Source organism: Crocodylus porosus, unplaced genomic scaffold (genome assembly GCF_001723895.1).
Source record: "Crocodylus porosus isolate Cpor-Errol unplaced genomic scaffold, CroPor_comp1, whole genome shotgun sequence".
Taxonomy (NCBI): domain Eukaryota; kingdom Metazoa; phylum Chordata; order Crocodylia; family Crocodylidae; genus Crocodylus; species Crocodylus porosus.
The window spans coordinates 8,142,688-8,165,781 of NW_017728934.1; the positions used below are offsets into that span (position 1 = coordinate 8,142,688).

At 43.3% G+C, this 23,094-nt stretch overlaps 1 protein-coding gene across 1 annotated transcript in view; it reads right to left on the reverse strand.

Annotated features, from left to right (window-relative positions):
* Positions 1–306: 306 nt before the first annotated feature.
* Positions 307–23,094, reverse strand: part of HSF5 (heat shock transcription factor 5) — a 32,394-nt gene continuing 9,606 nt past the window's right edge. The window contains exons 3-6 of the mRNA XM_019546183.1: positions 20,713–20,810; positions 17,277–17,807; positions 9,667–9,844; positions 307–733 (exon numbers count right to left, since the gene is read on the reverse strand). Of these exons, the coding sequence (XP_019401728.1) occupies positions 666–733; positions 9,667–9,844; positions 17,277–17,807; positions 20,713–20,810 (875 nt within the window). The 3' untranslated portion in view covers positions 307–665. The remainder of the gene's footprint in view (positions 734–9,666; positions 9,845–17,276; positions 17,808–20,712; positions 20,811–23,094) is intronic.

Below are 23,094 nucleotides of genomic sequence, written 5' to 3' on the forward strand. Positions count from 1 at the left end.
CAAAAGAATGCTCCATTATTGTAAAAGATCCAGCGGCTATAGTGGCTGAAGGATGCTCACCAGTGAGACATGCTTGTCATTGAAACAGAGCATGAGATTAGGAAGAGGATTTCCTAGTGAATCACTGAGAAAATTAGGTCATCTGTCTTACAGCTGCTCTCCTAGAATCCCTGAGCCATTCAGACCTGGAATCTTGTGACCTCCCAGTGCTTTTGTTTCTCATACAATTCCCTTTAAAGCACGCAATGTGATTCCCAGAGATGAGGAGAACACCAAACTAGGTCTGTTCTGATTAGCTTCCAGCAATTCCAAATAAGAGAACTAAAAAAAAACTTACTCCCCAGTACAAATGTTTTACAGAGGCTTCCTGTTTATACAGAGCCAAAATTTCCATGGAGCCTGAGCAGCTAAATAATTACTTTATTCTGAACACTTTGGCCGCTAGATGTTTTACAGTGTGTCAAGGTAAAAAACATAACTAAAGTGATGTAAACAATGGAATAACTAATTCCCCATAAATTCACAATGAGAGTAAAGGAAAAGATTCTTTTAACACAGTTGAAGAGAATCAAAGTGCAGTATGTGCTAAGCACTACCACTGGAGACTGAAACAGAGAACCCAGCTGGCAGCTGAGGTACATTTTCACATACTTGTCACCCACTTCTTACTCTCTTAATTCTTCCTTTGAAAAGTGCTCCTGCTTGCAAGCTACATCTACCAGCAGATGGAGATCTAGGAAGAAGAGGATGTATTTATTTAATATAGCTCCCCCTTTTCACTTGCTTCTTACCTACCTCCATTCATAGCAATGGTTTCAAGTCTTTTCTGCTTTTTGGTTGCTGATGTGAAATGCAGCCAAGCATACTATTTCAGGAGTTTGATGGCCACTGCTCAGAAATACTGATTATTCAAATTTAGCATCTTTTCAGACATAAAAACATTACCTTAAATGCAAAAGATGAAGATTTTTGTGGGTGATATTTTTACTGTACCAACTCTGCACGGTTGGGAAAGATTTAGACAAGCTTCCAGATATGGGTCACCCCTTCTTCAGGTTCTTAGACCTAAAGGGTGCCTTATACCCAAAAGCTTGTCTAAATCTCTCCTAAACATGTAGTAGGTCCACTAAAAAAATATCACCCACAAAAATCCTTCCTTTTCATATATTCCCTGGAGTATTATGGCTACAGCATCAGTCTTAAAACTGCCATAGCATTTTCATAGGCGACTGGTTGGGGGGGGGCGGGGGTCCATGCAATGTTGTCAGTCCTTAGCAGCCGCCCACCCCTGCGCGAGCAGCTGCAGCAGGATTTTCCCCGAAAGCATGCCACTTGTCACCCCCCCCGCCACCTTCTGCAGGTGGTCGCCGCTTGCCACCCTGCTGCCAACGCCCACAAACTGTACCCCCCCAGTCTCAGGAGGCACCAGTATCTTTAAATGCTATTTCTCTCTCACACATCAATCTGCACTGAGGTAAAGCAATACTTCACAACTGACTGGAATGCAGCAGAACTTATTAACAGAATTTAGTCCTTTAAAAAATGTGCTCCCTGGTCTCCTCCTACAATCCAGCCCTCATACAAACAGTGGGCAATGGGATAGCAGAATGTGCATTATTCAAAAGCAGCAATTAAGTGTCCTGAAATGAAACTAATTTTGGAAAAATGGACCAATGCTCCTCTCTGGAACATGTGGTTCCAGAGTACAGACACTCAGTCTTCATCTTCAGGGCTAGATTAAACGAAACAGATGCGTAGCACCCCAGCTCCTGAAGTCATTTGATTACATCAGAAATTCATACTTGTAATTTCTAGACTGGGGAGAAAATCTTACAGATGTGTCCCAAGTATAATGTTAGTGAAGTCTGTAAGCAACCTGAAATGATCCCTAAAAATATGAACTATCCCCATGTAGCTCAATGTGGTAACCACTCTGAAGTCATTGCTCTGGAAAGTTTCTCAACACTGCCTCAGCAAATGCCTCTGTAGAGCATAGAGTGAACTGCTGATCATGTATCCCAGTTACTGGCACAAACACTGGGGACCATTCTGCTCACTTAGAAGCAGTGCAGAAAGAGTATTTGGAAACAAGTTTTTTTTCTCCAGTTGCTAATAAGGGAAGTGGAATCCCTTTGTTATCTGCGAGGGACAAAAGGAAACAACAACTATTTACCAGACAGCAGGGATGTCAAACGTCAGGCCTGCAGGCTAGATCTGGCCTGTGGGATCATATGATCTGGTCTGTGGGTTGCTGGACTGACCCAACATGCCAATTCTGGCCCTGTGTGCCACATGTGGTATATGGGCTAGATCCGGCTATGTGCACCTTGCACGTAGCAAAGGGGTCAGTCTGGAGGACACAGTGCATGTAGTGCTCTGCTGGACCAGATCTGAGAGCTAGTTCCAGGGCTGGTCCAAATCAAGTGGTGCTGGAACCAGCACAAAGGACAGGCTGCCACATGCAGAGTGCATCCCAAATCAACTCTCTGTGCTGCATGCCCAGGAGGTCAATCCCAGCTTGGCCCTCAAACCAACCCAGCAACCCTCACCTGGGGCCTGGATGAGTTTGACACCTCTGCCATACAGTAACTCACTGGATCTTTAAGTTTGATGTCCACATGGATCCACTCTAAATCTGTGCAAATCACATATATGTTAGGTCAGATTTATTTTTAACAGAAGTTTCCATTACGGCCATGCTTGCAGTTCTCATACCTCTCAGTTTATCACAGATGACAAAGGACAAAACAGCTACAAGCATCACTAAGTTCCTTCATCGAACAGAATCTCAAAGATTCAAGGCCACTTCAGGCAATAATATGGGACAGAACTTAAGGGTGACCTTATCCTGATGACAAGCAGTGAATGAAGGACCCTGCAATAATGTCCTATATTTTGCTGCTACTTCTTGCTGTGGTAATAGCCACTACAAATGCCATCTTTATGAACAGATGTTTATGGCTGCCAATACACATGATCAGAGGTGTTGGGGGGGGAGGGGGGGGTGTTTTAATTAGAGCAGTTCCCAGGCATCTGCTCTAATTAAAACACCACAGCATCATGTGTATTAAGCCCTGCACATTTAAAAATGGCCATGGGACATTGATGAGGTTTATTTAAAGCACCCCACAGCCATTTTTAAACACATGGGAGCTTAATACATGTGACACAGAAGTGATGCTGAAGCATTCTAATTAGAACACAGAACAGACTCGATTAATCTGCTTGATTAATCAAGCATTCTAATTAGAATTCCAATGAGCATGTGTATAGACAACTACAGCTTTATGGATGGATTGTACAAAATATGGAAAAAGCTCATAAGGAAATTTGACTTTGCAGAGAATATGAAAACAACATGGCCATGAACCCACTGGCTGACATGCAGGGATGATCATCAGATGGAACTAACCCCCCCAGTCTCCTCAGGGAACAGATAGGAGAGATATATGTTGCAAAGTTGCCTATACTAGGTGATTCTTAACCTTTTTAGACCCAAGGCATCCCTCAGAAAGCGCTGGTTCTTAGCTTTCACTCATTTCTTGACTATGGAAAAAATAATAAAGCAATTCTTTTGTTGCACAGAACTCAGAAAGACTGCAACAACTCAGAATTTTTTGACACTATGGATTCCTATTTAAACTTCCTGGGTTTATCTTATGAATCATGTCTACCCATCATGGTATCCTGGTTAAGAATCACTGCTGTAGAGAATCTCTTCTACTTTTTCACATAAGTCAGTCTAGCAGAGGTCTTTCTACTTTGCAGAAGAACAACAGCTCAGTATTTTCTCTTTTGAGAGGTTCTCTAGCCAGCATCCTATCTGCCAGGTGAAATGAGGCCAGGTTGGGATGTGACATTTGGCCTTTGCTCTAGGAAACTCTATTGAGAAAAGACAGATATGTAACCAAGAGATTTACCAGTTCTAAGTACCAAAACTACCTGGCCCAAGGCTCATGCTACAATGTGACCCATCAACTGGGGCACATAAGCAATGGTATTTGGGAATGTACAAAGGGCTAGAGGATGAAGTTTATTACAGTCTGAAAACACTACAATGGTAGGTAATCTGGAGCCTAACAACACTCCCATTAATTCTATAGACTGAGTCAAGATGACTGGTCTCAGTTGATCCTTAGGCCCAGGGTAACAAAGAGATGGGAGTCTGAATTGAGTCAATGACTTGCTATGAAGATATTTTCCCTAACTTCATCCAAAGTCACTTAAAGTACAGCAATTGGGACAATCATACCCAATGTATCACAGGGTAGGTAGCTAAAAACCCACCACCACTTTTGCAAATGTTAGCTTTAGCATCTACCCTTAAGTTACTTGTGAACACCTGTGAGGAAACCTGTATTGTAACCTCACAAGTTTAGAAGGCCTATCCAAGATGAAGCCATGTGTGTGAGGGAGGGAGTGTGGCGCTTTCATTCTGCAATGGGTTTCCAAGTTGCTTAAATTATTGTAAAAAACTCATGTTAGAGACGGTAACGTTCCAGATTTTCTCTTCCTTCAAGAATGAATATTTGGACATTTTGAGAATGAACACTCCAGTCATATGCAGTGAGTGAAACGGACACAATTTTGCCATATAAGACAAGTCTTTTAAACAGCTCTAGATACAGCAGTGGTGCTCAACCTTTTTGGCTGCTCAGTAAGGTGGGCAGTGCCTGGTCTGTCCACAGGCCAGAGCTGACTACTGGTCACAAACTGACACCCAGGGCAGTCATGCTAGGACCCCAACCTGGCTCTCTTGAGGGAAAGGGACTGGATGCAGCCCCAGCCTGGTCTCATGATAGGGGAGGGAGGGGTGTGGTTGGCCCTGAACCAGCCACAGGGGAAGAGGTTGTGGCCTGGCCCTGATCCAATGTGGGGGTTGTTCCATTCCAATCTGGCTGTGTGGGAGGAAGGGGACGTGGCCTGGCCCCGACCCACCACACAGGGCTTGGGGTCTGGGTATTCAGCAGCAGGGAAGGATGGCTGTATTAATCGCCACCACTCCCCCAGTGCCACATTATCTGACCTGTGGGGAGCCCAATGGGCTGGATACCCTGGCTGCATTTGGCTTGTGGGCTGGAGGTTCAGCACCCCTGCTTCAGAGTAGCTTGGGTTATAAACCTAACACTTGGCAGAGACAATAAATTAGACGTGTACTTTTCAGTGGTTGATGCATTTCATTTTGGATGATTTAAGTCACTAATTAAAATAGGTACTTCCCACAAGTGCTGATTTTCCTGTATATACAATACAGGTTTTTAAGATAATCTTACAGTCCTATCAGTAACTGGTCATGCATAAGTTGCTTCCAATTTTAAAAAAAATGTCATTTAATACAAAGCATGACACATCCTGGCTGATTCTAAATAAGCATAAATACACATTCATGAGTAATGATGCATGAATATGCATGCATGTGCAATGAGGCAGTGGGTCATGTGCACCTTGCCTCCTACAATATACAAGACAGAAAATACAGCTTAACCAAAATATGGTCCAGATATTGAAGACCTCTTCCTCATGCAGAACGTATTCCTGCCTTGCCCATTGTGTAACATTCAACCCACAAGCTATATGTGGCAGAAGTCAGGCAGAGCAGATCAATTATGACCATGTAGTTAACAGACTTCTGTATTGAATGCAAAAAGACAAAGTTAAGGTTGTATGAGTAACATTGGGCATTGCCTGAATCTCAAGTTTTATAAAAATGTACTGTAAATAACAAAATAGAACCAACCCCAGAATGTCCCTTTTTTAAGAAGCCAAAAACACAATAAAAATATAAATGAATACATCTTGTGGAGATATTTGCTATGTATCAAAAAACCGATGCTTCTTGTAGCTAGTATATGCTATGTAACTATGGTCAATTACTATTAGCCTCAAAAAACCAGAAAATATCACTATATAACCTTAGTGTCACTCTATATGTGACATTACAACTCAGTCTTTAATTACATGGTCATATGAAAATAAAACATAACTATTTTAGGGCAGTATTTGTTAAACTTACAAAAGACTTATATGTAGTGCCAATAATGGCAGAGAACTGTACACAATAATAAAAGGGGAAGTCCGTTTCATTCCTTTGTTCCTGCTGTGTTCTGCTAGGGTTTTAGTGATTTTTTAAAAAATATTTCTTTCAAAAGATATTACTTCTTTTTTGGTACTGTGTATAAGAACCTAGGAGAATATCAATATACTAATAGATTACAAATGATGAAGAAGCTTGTCAAAACAGGTTGGTCCACAATTTGTCCTAAAGACAGACTTTGGAATCACCTGATCTCCCCTGAAAATATGTTCCACAGCTGGAGGCTCTCTTATTAAGAATGTTTTGTGCTCAGTTCTCATATGTTTCATTCTGGGCTTTTTAATCTGTACTAACCAATAGGAATGCAGAAAATGTGGTCTTTGAGATAAACTGGAGGCTCAATCAATAAATTGCTTTGAAAATTAAGACCAAAGGCTTAAATTGGCATCAGAAACTGTGTGGGAGCCACTGAAGGCACTTGAGTACAAACCTACTGTGCTTGTAAAAGCCTAAGTTAAGTACGGGTAAGGCACTCAAGCAGCTGCCTTCTACACCAGCTATGGCCTGTGTATCTTCATCTTCAGCTTCAGTTACTTTAATCTGTGCTAGCTGGCAGAAATACCCAAGTCATCTGCCAGGTAAGGATACCCAAAGTACAGTGTGCTCTTGGCATAGTTCTTTCATAATCTCTAACTCATGGGCTGTGGGGGAAAATCTTGCTCTTGGAATTCAAGTAATTTAGCTGAGGACAGCAAAAGCTGCAAATGGTTCTCCCTAAGAAAAAAATCAAGGCTGATCTGAAGGAGAAAAGACTACCTAAATGGAAATTTTTAAATATTTTTAACTGCTGACTACTTCCTGTCAGGAAATCACAAAGAATGACTTCCCAGTGCAGGTAAGTAGATCTGAGATTGTAGAAATTCCTTAATGGCTGGTATGCTGTTTATTCACATTCAGATACAACACATATGCTTTCCAGCTATAGAAACTATAAAAACTCATGTTATGTTTGGTACATTATTTTTCCAGGGTTTGAATAAATATATATGTTCCACTATTCTAACTGGCAGTGTTATTTTAAAATAATTTAGTTAAACCAATACCAGATGTTTTTGTAGACACTTGCAATTGGTTTAAAATCAGTGGTTGTATCAGTATAAGTCAGGTTTATACATCTACATTTGCATGCATATCAGATAAATGCATAATTCACTGAACTGTACAAAACAATATCTATCCCAACTTTTTGCCTATTGCTTACATTATTAACAAACTTTAGTTATTGTCCAATGCATAAATTGGTTAAATGCATAGGTTTGCTGGGTTACATAAGCATTCTTTAGTCCCACTGCTACTTTACAACTGGTCTCTGTTTAACTGCTTAATTGACAAAACTGTTTAGGTCCTGTCTGTTTCAAGACTACTGGTTTTCCTTACAAGCTAAACAGAGAGAAGACAAGTTAAAGGGAAGAAGTATTCAAACACATTCTTACTCTGATCTAACTAGGTCAATTTAAAACAGAACAAAACAAAACAAAAGATGGATCACACAGTATCCTTTATGGTAAGGGTTGCCAAAATATGGAATGGGCTTCCAAGGGAGGTGGCATTTTCCCCTACCTTGGAGGTGTCCAAGAAGAGATTAGACAGGCATCTGGCTGGGGATACTTAACGCCAGCACTCTTTCCTGCCTGGAGCAGGGGGTCGGACCCAATGGTCTACCAGGTCCCTCTGACCCTAGAAATCTATCTATGAAATCTAAGTATTAAACTGGTGAAACTTTGGATGCACCAGGCCTAAAAGGATATACTGGTTTATATATACCAGGCCTGAAAGGATATACTGGTAACATTGATCAGACCTTGGTGACCACCCCACTTTCCCAGCAACGAGTTTCCAAACACAAATAGTAGTCCTTTCTTTCATTGAAAAAAAAATACAGGTGTTTAGCCTTACAATATTCCATATCAGATAAGCATTTTTCTATGCATAGGGCAACTCAGGCACAGAAATTAATTTCCCAGTGTTAACAGATAGGATACGGGTGAGCTTCAAAATGAAGCCAGAATTCGGTATTGTACTATAACCAGAACCTCTTCTCTGAAAATAATCTCTACCATGAAACCCAAGAGCGGGTATCACTTTGCTGTCAAGAGGTAGGCTGACATTCCTTATTACTCAGATAAGTTTTGTTATAAAGAGTAGGGATTTTATGTATATAGCATAAACTGTCACAACATGCTAGAAACTAATCCCTCCCACCCCCACTTGTCCTTCACTACTGGCCTTGGAACCTTCCGATTAAAGTGTTGCTTCTTGACCAACATGAGATGAAGCCTCCTGCAGGAACTGCATGTTCCTAGTGACCATCCTGGCTGTTCCCCAGAACCACTCCAAAGCACACCATGAATCTTTTCTGTGCTAAAGCCTTTTACTTAAATTTAAATTTCTTTTAAGTTATTACATTTTGCAAGAAGTTTGACCACAGATGCTTTGCTGCTTATTTTTTCTAATTAATTTCAGCAACTACTTTGGCAGTTTGACAACTAAGCCCTTGTCTTGGCATTTTAGTAACCACTTCAGCCAGAGCCTGTTTTTATTAACTCAGTGCTCATCTCAACAATTGAATGCCTGTCTTGGAGCACTGGCATCTGTCTCTTCTGCTCAGCACTTTGACATCCAAGCTTTTGGACCATGAGGGCCAAGTTCAAAACTTGGCTTACTGGTATAGCATATGTCCTTCTCATACAGGAATAAGCAATACAGGGACAAGCACTTCTGCCTTGGTATGGTTGTTACTAGGGCTGTGCAAAGCTTCAGTCGATTCGGCAGAGATTCGGCCCCATTTGATGGCCAAATCTCTGAATCCGAATTGAATCAGAGGACGCTTTAATCCCTCCAAATCAATTCAGAACCCTCTGAATCAATTCAGAGAGATTTGGGGATTTGGACATAGATACAGATTTAAATGATTTTTCTACATACTGCTAGCTAGCTGGGGCTCTGAATGCTGCAGTGCTGGGGCACATGCAGCATCCCACAGAAGCACAGGGGGCTCCACAGCATGCTCAGCAGCAGACCCGGAAGTGGACTAGAAGCACTTCTGGTCCACTTGCTGGTCCACTGGGGAGCATGCGGGGAACCCCTCCCAGCTTGGTGACTGGTGCCTCCTGGGTCTGGGACGGGGGCACCTGGGGTCCCCCTGCGGCTGATCACCGAGCTGGGGAAGGTATGGGGGGAGTCCCCAGTGCACTCCCTGGCAGACCCAGAAGTGGACCAGAAGTACTTCTGGTCTACTTCCAGGTTCACTACTGAGCACGCTGGAGAACCCCCCGTGCTCCTATAGGATGCTCCATGAGCCCTAGTACCACAGTGATCATGAGCTGTACCTGCTACCTCAAGGTACATAGAAAAGAAATTTTAAAGCTGTGCCTGTGTCCGAATCACTGTTTCGCCGAATCAGGGACGGTGATCTGAACCAACGGATCAAATCACTGTCCCTGACTTGGGCCAAATACAAATCAAATAGGGCCCATTTCACATAGCCCTAGTTGTTACTACATTGCCAGTATAATTATTTCCATTCCACTGTCTTAACTATACAGCTTCAAAACTTAGGGACTAACTCTTACCAGGGGACTTGCCCTTCTGTGAACCGCTTCTTCTTTCTCTGCATCTGGCTTGCATGGATGAAACTGCGTCTTTGGCAGATTTGCTCACTGGCCCCACCTCTGAAATAAGGAATCCTATTTGTTCTGAAGAGACAACCGTCTCTGATGTATTGGTTTGACATTTAATATTTGAATCCACCTAAAAAAAAAGTTAAATCCCACTGAATACTTCAACCACTTTAGGAGATTTAATGTAGATTACTATCTTTCCCACATGTGAGGTTTATTTGAATGGACATTCAGCTAACATAGAACACTCCATGGTCCTGGATGGCATAAAAGGAAGTTTGTCCAGTTCTATTTTGTGATTCCAAATGACAAGTTCAGATAAACTCAATTGCTTGAAGTTCCAAAATATACTAACTTAAAGTACACATCTATTTAATCTTTGCCTTGTCCCCAGAGAGCTGCCAACAGCTAAAAGAAATTATCTGCAAGCACTCCAGCTGTATTCACTGTGCTGGGCAAAGTGGGCTATATTGGATAGCAAAGGGATCAACTGAAATGCCATTTGCTTGACAGAGCTTCAGTTATTATATAATGCTGCCTGGATGGGTCATATGTCTAGGGAGTAACAGGGAAGATAAGCCTGTATGCCCGATCTCTATGTGTGTGACCTCTGCACATGGGATTAAAAGCAACATGTACCTCAAGAGATCTAGTAAGCTTCATTTCAGTAATGAACTACGTAGGTTATGTCAGCAGCAGGTCACAAACATCTTCAAACCATGGGGAGCGTAAACAGTTGGGCAGGAGGTAAATGTGAGCTTTGAGTTTAATGGTGAGTAAGTGAAGGGGCTATGATATGAGTGAAACTGTTGTAAAATTTTCCAAATGTAGCGTTTTTTATGGAGTACACTAAGAATTTGATTGTTACACCAGTTATATATATATGTAGCTCCAGTTTAGTACAGCTCAAAGGGAAAGTAAGAGTAGCTATATTAGCACTCAAAAATGGCACTGTAATGTTTGACTGGTTAAGTCTATACTTCTTCATTTTACAGATTTTGAATTTAACTTAACCTGAAATTCTGGAAGAGCATAGCTATCATTGAAGATCCTTAACTCTGGTAGGTAAGAATTCTGTCCATGATTTTCTTAAGGTTTTTTAAACTATATATTTTTTCTTACTGGAGTTAATCATTTGCAGATTTGTATACCACCTGGTTTTGCAAATGAGACTCCTGTGGCATAATGCTTATGATATATATATGCTTATGTATACTACAAGATACTATGCAGTTCCTAAATGCTGCTCCCCTGTCCTGTAGGGTGTTGCAGTGGAATGGTGATTAGGATCATACCGTGAAATCTCTGGATTGTACAGTTGTTAGAGCCAAAGAACACACTAACAGATTTCAGTCTCAAAATGCTGGAAATGTTATTATGTGTAGTTAAAGCAACTCTTAGCATGTGAGAGAAGACTGCTTTAGTATTTTTCCCCTACAGACTTCTACCTTCCCCCACAACATACAAGTCACTCCCCTTCAGTTTCTATCCTACCTTTTCTATCCAATCCCCTTAAGCCAGCAAGCAGCAAGTGAAAAGGTTGCTTCTTGTTGTCAGTGTCTTCAGTTGCTGCATATATATGTCATAAGCAGCAGTCTACTGAAAGATCACATGCTTCCTTGATTACAAAACCTAAGCTGTATCCTGAATGAGACCCTCTTCTCTCACTATGTTCTAAAGCCAACTAGGCTTCTTGTCCTTTCTTCTTCCTGGCCCAATTAATCAGCACCTCTTTCATGTGAGCCCCCTCTATCTGCAGTCAATTCCTCCACCACATATAGGTACCTTAACTTTGTGTTGCCTGATTTTCAGAGGTGTAAATTTAGGCCCCCAAATCCCAGTTCACATTGGGAGTAAGGAGATGAGTTCAGACCATACCAGAAGACGGCTTGCTCTCTCCAGATCCTGAACGTTCATAGAGATTCCCTACAGGTTGGAATAGGAGTTGTAGGAGGGGTAATTTGGAGAGTGACACCAATAAGCTTCCAGGAAGCTCCATGTTCTAACGGAAGTAGGCAGTCATACTGACTACAATGCACCACATGGCTGCAAAACAGCAGCACTGAATATAGTGCACTGAAATAAGGATCCAGTTTCTACAATCCAAGTGGACTACCTTTTATATTGCAGTTTTGTGCATGAAACAGCAGAGAGAAGGGCTGCGATCCGCTCATAATGGCATAGTCTCTCACAGATCATGACTTCCACATAAAAGTAAACAGGGACAAGGGCTGAGACAGAACCATAGTAGGCACCTGACACTCACTGAAATAAATGTGAAAAACCTATGACTCCTTTTCTGATTCCTAGTTTGATTCCTTAGTAGGAATATAAAACAGAAAGAGCTGACTGAATCTGGCTGCATCTACACGAGATGCTGACTGTGCAGTAGCTTGTTACTATTGTGCAGTAGAATCACATAGCACAAAGCATGATGCGACACTACTGCATAATAGTAACGAGCTACTGCACAATCAGGGTCACCTAAAAGCCATTTGATGATGCTACTGTGGAGTAACTTCAGTTACTACGCAGTCATTTAGTACTTGTTTAACAATAACAACTGCACAGTCAGCATCTTGTGTAGATGCAGCCTCTGTCAATCTTAAAAAACGCTGGTTTTGGAAGGACTGTGTCTTGAAACTCCTAGCTCAAATAACCCCATATTTGGATACTCCCCTCTCCCCTGAATCAAGTCTCAAAGAAATCCAAGAAAGAATAAGGATTTTACAGCAGTTAGGCAAGCTGACCTTTAAACTTGAAAAACATTCTCAGAGCCATGTGACGTGGCCATTCATCTCAGTATGATCATCTCAGCTGAGTGAGAATTTCCCATGTATTAATGCAGCTTGAAACAGCAGCTCTCAGGTACACCAGTAAACTGCTACATGAATTGCAGTAGGTCTTCCCATCTCTCTTCCCTAGTGCCAGTGCTAAATGTTCTATGATATGCCTCAAACATGGCCATTTTCACTTTCTCAGCACTGCATGACTGGCAAAATTCTTTTACCATGCCTGCTCTCCATTCCTCACACAGATGAGCAGAGCTTTCCTGGAGGCTAGCTCATACTGGGTACAGGGAGAAAGCTCAGCCCTAGCACAAGATAAATTATTAAAATATCTCTATGTGCCAAGAACAGTTTAGCACCCCACAGAATGACAAGGTTCTTTAGATCCTAGTTCAGATTTTACTCAGATTCTACTTTCCCAAAATAAAAATCCTGATTGAGACGAATTTGTAGTAAGATACTTATCCACTCTTTCTGGCCAACTTCAGATTTGACCTAATAACTGGTTCAACAGCTGCAACATAGCCTCCTTGAGCTGCCTAGATTATATACAAACTGACGGGGTGGAAAGTATTTTGGCTACTGCCTATGTGGAGATCCCAGTTCTATTTGAAATATAATTTTTAACATGTTTTCTCCTGAAAGGGATAGTTGGTGCCATGAACTAGACTAGGTAAGTATCAAGCAACTGAGGTAATTTTGAGCATTATAGGCACATCCAGGCGAGCATGCATGTGCAGTTTGCGGCACTGCAGACTGGTCTGTCTTGCTGCAAACCACACATGCCGGCATTCACCGCTGCTAATTTGCAGCACAGTGGGACTTTTGACTCTGGGATCCCCCAGTGTCAAAAATCCAGTGCCAGAAAAGGCACAGTGGCACGTGGCAGCAGACTGCACTGTCTGAAACTGGAGTGTGGCCAGCCAGAGCCACACTGGCTGCTGGCCAAGATCTACACATCCAGATTACTGCTGCTGGAGCCCTGGGAGGCCCCCAGGACCCCAAGTAAGGCTTCTGGGGTCAACCCAGGTGCTGGCCCCAGCCTCCCCAGCAGTGGCATATGTATGTACCACTGCTAGTTGTCCCCAGGGAACGCATGTTTCCTCTGCTGGGGATATGCCTTGTGAAAGCACTGCTTTAATCCTGTGTGCATAAAAAAACTGCAATAAAATGTATTAACCTTAAGAAAAGCTGTTGTTTTGAGGGACTGGTTTTAATGGCCATAAGTTCTGAACACCAAAACTTTTTTTTAAACACCTTATTCATGGAAAGTTAGGGTTGAAAGGGACCTTAGGAGGTCATCTAATCCTATCCCCTGCTCAGAGCAGGACCATCCCCAATTAGATCATCCCAGCCAAAGCTTTGTCTAACCGGTTTTGAAAACCTCCTAGGATGGAACTTCCACCACCTCTCTGGGTAACCTGTTCCAGTGTTTTACTACCCTGCAGGTGAGAACAACCTCATGAGATTTCTTTTGGCCCAATCCTCCAATTTGTCTAGATCACTCTGAATCCTAGCCCACCCTTCAGCCTATCTTCTACTCCCTCCAGCATGGTGTCATCTGCAAACTTGCTGAGGGTTCACTCCATGCCATTTTCCAAGTCATCAATGAAGACATAGAACAAAACCAGCCCCAGGACCAACCCCTGGGGCACTCTACTTGATAATGGCTGCCAACTAGACATTGAGCCATTATTTCTCTCTGAGCCCGATGCTCCAGCCAGTTTTCTATCCACCTTACTGTCCATTCATCCAGCCTGTATTTCCTTAGCTTGTCTACGAGAATGTTGTGGGAGACCATATCAAAAGCCTTGCTAAAATCAAGGTACACCACACCCACCAGTCTTCCTGCATCCACAGAGCCAGTCATCTCAACACAAAGGCAATCAGGTTGGTCAGGCATGGCTTGTCCCTGGTGAATCCATGCTGACTGTTCCTAATCACCTCCCTCTCCTCCAGATGCTTAGAAATATATTCCCTCAGGATCTGCTCCAGATTTTTCCAGGGACTGAGGTGAGGCTGACTGGTTTGTAGTTCCATGGATCCTTTTTCCCTTTCTTTAATATGGGCATTATGTTTGCCCTTTTCCAGTCATCTGGGACCTCTCCTGATCACCATGAGTTTTAAAAGATGGCCAGTGGCTCTACAATCACGTCAGCCGACTCCCTCAGCACTCTTGGGTGCACCCCATCCAGCCTCATGGTCTTGTACACGTCCAGCTTTTCTAAGCAGTCCCAAACCTGCTCTTTCACCACTGAGGGCTGTTCACCTCCTCCCCAAACTGTCCTGCCCAGTGCAGTAGTCAGGGAGCTGACCTTGCCTGTGAAGACTGAGGTGAAAAAAGCATTGAACACTGTGAAACTGTGTGTGTGTGTGTGTGTGTGTGTGTGTGTGTGTGTGTGAGAAACTTCAGCCTTTTCTGCATCCTGTCACAAGGTTGCCTCTCCCATTCAGTAAGGGACCCACACTTTCCCTGATCCTCCTTTTGCTAACAACATACTAGTAGAAACCCTTCTTGTTACCCTCCCCATCGCTTGCTAACTGCAACTCCAATTGTGCTTTGGCCTTCCTGACTTCATCCCTGCATGCCCAAGCAATGGTTATATATTCTTTCCTAGTTCTCTGTCCACATTTCCACTTCTTATAAGCTTCCTTTTTGTGATTTAGTTTACTGAAGAGTTCCCTGCTAAGCCAAGCTGGTCTTCTGCCATACTTGCTAGTCTTCCTGCACATTGGGATGGTTTGTTCCTTCACTCTTAGTAAGGCTTCTTTGAAGTGTACCAGCTCTCCTGGATTCCTCTCCCCTTCAAACTGGCTTCCCAGGGGATCCTGCCCATGAATTCCCTGAGTGAGTTGAAGTTGGCTTTTCTAAAGTCCAGGGTCCTTACTCTGCTGCTCTTCATCCCTCCTTTCCTCAGGATCCTAAGCTCTATCATCTCATGGCCACTGCTGCCCAAGCTGCCATCCACGTCTACATCCCCCACCAATTACTTCCTGTTTGTGAGCAGCAGGTCAAGAAAAGCACAACCCCTAGTTGGCCACTCCAGCACTTGCACAAAGAAGTTGTCTCCAATATTCTCCAAAAATATCCTAGATTGCCTGCACACTGCTGTATTGCCCTCCCAGCAGATGTCAGGGAGAATGAAATGCCCCATGAGAACCAGGGCCTGCGATTGGGAAACTTCTGCTGGCTGTTTGAAGAAAGCCTCATCCACCACTTCCTCCTGGTCTGGTAGTCTGTAGCAGACCCCCACCATGACAGCAGCCTTGTTGCTTTCCCATGAGACTCTCAACAGCCATATCTCCAGTTTCATTTTTCCAGTTTGGGACTTGAAGGAAATGGAAGCTCTTAACCTTGACTATACCAGAGCCCTGGTTCTGTTATAGCATACTGAACAACAGTCTGAGTGTTCATAAGGTACAATGCACTTTTGACCAAATATAAACCATAAATAAGGCTAGGATTTAGGCGCCCTAATTGTTAGCAAATTACACAACAAAGGTGTGTGTGTATAGTGGCTGACGCATCGGGCTCGAGGGCTAGGATTCAGAGTGACCTAGACAAATTGGATGATTGGGCCAAAAGAAATCTCACAAGGTTCAACAAGGACAAGTGCAAAGTTCTGCACTTAAGGTGGAACAATCCCATCCACCAGCACAGGCTGGGGGCTGACTGGTTAGGCAGCAGCTCTGTAGAAAAGAACCTGGGGATTACAGTGGACAATAAGCTGAATACGAGCCAACAGTGTGCCCTTGTTGCCAAGGCTAATGGCATACTGGGCTGCTTTGGTAGGTGTGTTGCTAGCAAGTCAAGGGAAGTGATTATTCCTCTCTATTCAGCACTGGTGAGGCCACATCTGGAGTACTGTGTTCAGTTTTGGGGTCCCCACTACAGAAAGGATGTGGACAAATTGGGGAGAATCTAGCACAGGGCAATGTAAATAGTGAGGGGGCTGGGGTACATGACTTATGAGAAGAGGCTTAGGGAACTGGGCTTATTTAGTCCTGAGAACAAAAGACGGAGGGGATTTAATAGCAGCCTTCAACTACCTGAAGGGTGGGGAGGGGGGTGTTGAAAAAGGATGGAGATAGACTGTTCTGAGTGGTGGCAGATGACAGAATAAGGAGCAACAGTCTCAAATTGCAGCAAGGGAAATTTAGGTTGGCTATTAGGAAGAATTTTCTCACTAGGAGGGTAGTAAAACACCGGAACAGCCTGCCCAGAAGGGTGGTGGATTCTCCCTTCTGGGAGATTTTTAAGACCCAGCTAGACAAAGCCTTGGCTGGGATGATTTAGTTGGGGATGGCCCTGCTTTGACCTCCTTAGGTGCCTTCCAATTCTAATTTTCTATGATTCTGTGTGTGTGTGTGGGGGGGGGGGGAAGAGGTGCAGGGATGAGAACTTGTAAGCCCTGCTACAGTGTGGTTATCACAGCAAAATATACTGTATAGCAGGGTTGTCAAAGATCCGGCCTGTAGTGCTGCTAATGGGTCTTGGAGTAAATCCACATGCTACATGCTGTGTGCTGGATTGACCCTGCATGCACCTTGCAGGGTGGGTGTGGGCTGCAGTGTATGGAACCAGGGCTGGCATGCACTACACATGGTGCATGCGGTTGAGGGAGAATGCACCAGACAGGCCTTGCATGCCGAGGTTGGTGTGCAGGCCCAATCTGGCCCATGAATTGACCCTGTGCCATCCATCCAGCCAGTGGAACCTGATGAATTTGACATCCCTGCTGTATGCTGTTATTTTAGTTCTACACTGCTTACCTGCTGTAGATTGAATGGCACTCCCTCATGAACAAACACCACTGAAGACTGAGTCGAAGCATGGCTCAGCTGTTCTTTCAGTTTTGCATGTGCTTCCTGTGTGGCTGCAGGTTCCTGCACCATTTGTGTAGCAGCAGTCTCTAGAGACTCAGTGGCATGTATAGTGTAAATAAACTCAGGAGACTGTGGCAGAGAACAGGCCATTGCTTGGTCTGCTCCCACCACAAATGACGTAATATCTGAACCTACAGGAGTAAGAGGCTCCAGCTCACTGGCCTGATTTGAGGAAGGTAAATCACTATTTTCAGGAGTAGCTAGAAGCCGTTGGCTTTTGTTAGGCTGTGGGGTTGAACATTGGTTCTCCACAGGTTCCACCTTCACCATCTCCAATTTGGGAGAAGAATGCATCTCATCTACAATCTGAAAGACAGCCTCTAAGTTTACTTCTGTCTTCTTGTTTTCATCAGACATACTGCATGGCCAGTTAGATGGCAAAAATTCAACTGGATATGATGACTGCATTGGAGGATTCTGTGGAAACAAATACAGTGAACTGTAATAAGGATAATATACATAACACTGTAGGAATATTTAAAATTCTTAGTGCTGGGGTTTTTTTAGGACTCACAGGCTCTGAGAACCACAGAGCACAGCAGAGACTGTCCATCTTTTCCTTCTTTAGCTGAGTCATGACTATACTCATGATTTCTTTCTTGTTTTGGCTCCTCAGAACAATGCTGGCACCAAAGACCAATGGTGGCATTAAAAATAATTATATGCCAATATATAAAGGTAGACTTGCAACTGCTCTAAAAATAGCAGCTGAAATTGCACTGAGGATATCTCTGAATTAACTGCCAGAGCAGCTGTAACAAGAGGAGGTGAAAAAGAATGAGGCTTTTCCACTATAAGTTTCCCATTTCCATCTGAGGTCTCCAACCCAATACAGGAACCACAGTGTCCCATTCCTCCAACTCCCAGGATGAGAATTTGAAACCATAATGTTCCAGTAGTATAAGAGTAATGATGTAGCCATGATGGCTCAGAAATTAAATAAGAGGCAATAATTTCTGAGGGCGATATTTTTTACTGGACCAACTGCATAGTTGGGATAGCTAGACAAGCTTTCAAAGCAAGACATTCTTCTTCTCGGAGCATGAGTCCTGAAAAAACGGGCCGTAAAGAGTAAAGTGGTTAACAGACAAAACCTGATGAAGAATATCTTGCATTTGAAAGCTTGTCTAACTTTAACATGAGCTGGATCATACAGATAAGAGATAAACCTGCCCTGGAATGGCATAACTGTAAGCCACCTAAAGTGCGTTTAAAGCTAGTTTCAGGTGTTAATGTGTAGATAATCCAGGGGCTAAGAGCTCCAGGAACTATCTAAAATTAGCTTATAACAAGGCCCTTACACTTTAATTTTAGGTGGCTCCTAGAGCTCTTAATCTCTGGATTGTCCACACATTAACACCTGAAACTAGGTAGGGGGATAGATGAAGTTCCATGACCTGGAGCTTCTTTCCTGGGGCAGTGGCACTAGCTCCCCGAAAAGCACCTTCCCTCACTGCTCCCAGCTACCCTGAAAAGTATGACTGGCACCCTCCACAACCCAATCCCAATCCCAGTTTATTGAAACATGAGACCTTATGTATTTCTTTATTTCTTTTTAATTTTTTTTCCTACTTCTTTTTATTTTATCCTTCAGTGGCTCTCTTCATTTCACACCCCCATCTACATTTCCTTTCCACCTTCCATTTCATTACCCACCACCATCCCATTAACTTTCCACCTCACAGCTTCATGTTCCTGCCCCCGCATACATCTCTCACCCCTCCCCACTATCTTGAGTCACCAACTCTCTAATAAGAATTAACTCACTGCTATACAATTTCTAGTCCAGTCCCTGCTTGCCACCCCTCTAGTGGTCAATCACAGCTGATTGGGAACAGCCAGAGATTTTGAGCCATTATCTGGGCTCACAGGCCACATAGGGAGTTTTGGGGAGCTGTTGTGGGCTGGGTAGCCACCCCACTCCATGCAACAGTACCCCAAACCTCTGTACATGAGATGGGGGCTGTGGCAGGGCAGGGAGCAGGTATGGGAGTGGGTGAGCTGGTGTGGCAGTAGTGGCAGAATCAGCGGGAAGGAGCCACAGGGCAGTCCTGGTGTGGGCTCTGGGTTCCACTTTTTCCCACCATCACCAGTCATCATGGCCAGGACAGGTGAGTCCAGAGCAGATGCTGCAGGGACCCTGACCCCCATCGCAAGCTGGGCTAGAACCATGGTTTTTTGTTTTGTTTTTTTTTTTTAGGAAAAATGTTCATGTCCAAAGTCAAATAAGCCAAATCAATTCCAAATCCATAAGTCATTCAAGACCCGTATGTGGCCCTGCTACCAGCAAGCATCCTCCACCTTTGCCTCAGGCTTCAGATGCTTCCAAATCCAGCCTGGGGCATGGACCCTGCCTGCTTGAGGGCCGGATCAGGCAGCAGCTCCTTTCCACTGCTGCTACCACCAGCCCCAGCCCCATAGACACCTGCCGAGACCTGTGTGGCCAGGGCCCAGGTCCCAGACTGAGTGCACAGCCCTAGCCCTAGCCCACCCCATGCAGGAGGTTGGAGTCCCTGCAGAACCCACTCCAGACTCACCTTCCCTGTCCATGATGAGTGGTGGCAGTGGGAAAAAAAAAGTGTGACCCAGAGCCTGCACCGGGGCTGCCCTGCAGCTTCTCTGCCACTGCTGCCACCTCCAGGTCCCCGAGTCCACATGGGGCAGGCCAAGGCTGAGGCTATGAGCTGAGCCCAGGGCTTGAGCCCTGCCCACATGGGTCCTTGCTGGTCTCCATGGGGACGGGGCCAATGGAAGCTTGAAGGAGCCGCCACTGCCAGGGTTACCAAGAAATGGGAATCTAGCTGTGGAGCTACCTCAGCCCACTGCACACCCAGGGGTGGCAGGATGCACCATAGGTTGGATGGTGCCTGGGCCAGGTGAGAATGAGGGACCCTCCAGAGGCTGGACAAAGTCTCTCCACAGGCCGGACCTGGCCTGCAAGCTGTATTTTACCCACCTCTGCCTCCAGGTGTGACTGCTCCAAACTCAAGCTAGCACTAACACAGACCAACATTTGAGGAATTCAAAGTGCAACATGTGACAATGCCTTAAGAGTCACTCTCACAAAATGATAACCCTGGAGAAGTCAGCTTTTCTTTTATATTGCAGTTACCTGATCCAGAGCAAGAAGGTCATTAACTGGAACATTTGATATGTTTATTTGAGGACTAGGAAGAAAAACTTCATATTTACATTCTGCTGTTGTTGCAGGCATTTTTATAATCAAGTTAATTTCACTAACTCAAGTATATCCATTTTGGATTCCTTAGCCCTCCTCCCCATAGCCACACAGCACTATTTTATTTTAGCTTAGTGCACTAACCTGGAAATAGCTGCAGTGGGTATAGGTAGAAGCTGTAGGACTAGCACAACCACTCAGAGGATCTATGTGGGTAGTTGGTGAGCAGCACTGTAATACAGCTGAAAATAATCCAACCAGAGAAGTTATCAAATTTCTAGAATCTTTGTACTGATTCTAGGTCCTGCCCAGACTATACATTAGTCTATAAAAGTTCATATCTACCCTACCTTCTACCCTGACTGGACAGATCAATATTGGTGCTGCAACCTCTCTTCCATAAATACAGCATTACTCCCCTAAGGGATTTAAGAATCACTTCTGTCATCTCAAATAATGCTTATTCAGTATATTTCAGATATCCAGAATCCATTGCTTTTGGTGTTAACATTTTTAGTGAATAATTTGACTAGAAGAAGACCCCATAATACAGGCTAAAGTTTGGCCCAAGAAAGAAGCCTAAGATAAATATTCCATTAGAAATAAATCTACATAAGTAGTGTACTGAAGTGTAGCTCTACTCTGAAAAAATTATTTACAAGTGAGGTACAATGGATTCTACTTTATTGTTTCTCAATGACTATCAAATGTGCTTAGTTTACAAGTAAATATCATTTATAGATAACCAGCCCCACAAATTCCAAGGGTCGGAGTCATCCTTAGTAAAACTACACTAGTGTCTATACCAGGGATACGTGTGGTTCAGAAGGCAAACTGGATTTCTGGATCTTCTTATTCTTCACTAACAATAAGTTTTATTCAGATACAAGTTACTTTCAAAGGGTTTACACAAGCATAACCACTTGGAACTAGATAAATTTCTCTGGATTTGCTGTAAGAGAGAGTATAGAATCTAGTTTAACCTTTTAATTATGTTGGCTTTCCCAGGATAATAAGCAGTAAAATCTTGATTCATCTCTAAAGTCAACAGATATAAATGTACACAAAGCAGTAAGTCTGTTTATTAAGAAGCTATGTATCTATACAGTCGGGTTTTTCAGTGGAACTGGACCCATGAGTCTGGTTCCCGATCAGTCCTAAATGCTTCATTTATGGCTAACCAAGTGTAACTTTTTCCTCCTCATTGAAGGCTACATCTCCATTACATGGTTAAAATACTATTGTACAAATTATCTAATCCCATATGCATTCTTTCTACAATCATAGGAAATAGAGAATAGTGGATTTGTTAAGAAAGTATCTCCTTACAGTGTGCAGAAGAAACAATAGTGGATAACTTAAAAGATAAAAGCACTTGGAGAACACTGGAATAAAGATTTCATAAGCACCTAAGACTGTATATCAATTAGGTTCCTCCAAAAGTGAAAGGAGCAAGCTATGACATGTTTTATAGCAAGGCTGTCCAATTAGTGACCCACAGGTTGCATCTGGACGATGAGGGGTTAACACACGGCCTGAGGTAGCCAGTAAAGTTGTGGAAGAGGGTACTGCCTGCACTACCCATGTGGCAATGGCACAGGAGCCTGTCCTGCTTGCACCACCCATGCAGCTGGAAAAGTCCCATGTGGCCTGCACAGAATGTAGTCTGTGTGGTGTACAGCTCCCAACCACTCAGAAGTTGGACCATACAGCCCTGTATTACAGAAGAGCAGTAAGTTTTTTTCCCTGAAAAAGCTGTCAGCTATTTCATTGATGGTAACATAAGCTCTCAACTCCACATTGGTGAAGTAGCAGAGATGTAAAGAGTAGCTTACATTTCCCGTAGTCTCTAATGCATCCTTTTATACAAAGGAGCTAAATTTACAGAACAATGACGTGTTTTCAGGCTGGGCGAGATGTTTGTCTTTTAAGTTACTCCTAACTAGGCAATTTTTTTCAGAGAAAAGTTGGTATTTCTTTGAAGCAGTTTTACCACTTCTACAGGCGAAGGAAGGCACTCAGGGTTGAAAAAGCTCAGCAAGGAAAGATAACCAATAATGATTAGAAGGCACAAGTGTTTAATGTCTTTTTTTTTTTTTTTTCCTTTTGTCTTCACCGAAAAGGTCAACTATGATCATGTGCCTAATGTAATCAGTGGCAATACAGTAAGTGCTCAGATTCAAATAAGGACAAAACAGTTAGAGAGTACTTCACCAATGTGGAGGCAAGAAAGAGATTGGATTTTATTAGGCCTTGCTAATTTTAAAATCTACAATACTTGGGGAATTTGTTGAAGCAAATTTAGAGCCATTAGCGATGATCTCCGAGAACTCATGGAAGACATGTGAAATTCCAAAAAACTGGGGGAAAGAACAAGCATAGGGCCTAGCATGGCAGGAGGTACAATTGTGCAAATTGAGCATTAGATCCCATCACACCTTTACCTGCACATATAGTGTGGGTCCATACAGTAGTTTTCTACCATGTAATTGGTATTTTTGAGTACTTAGTTTGTGATTGTTACTG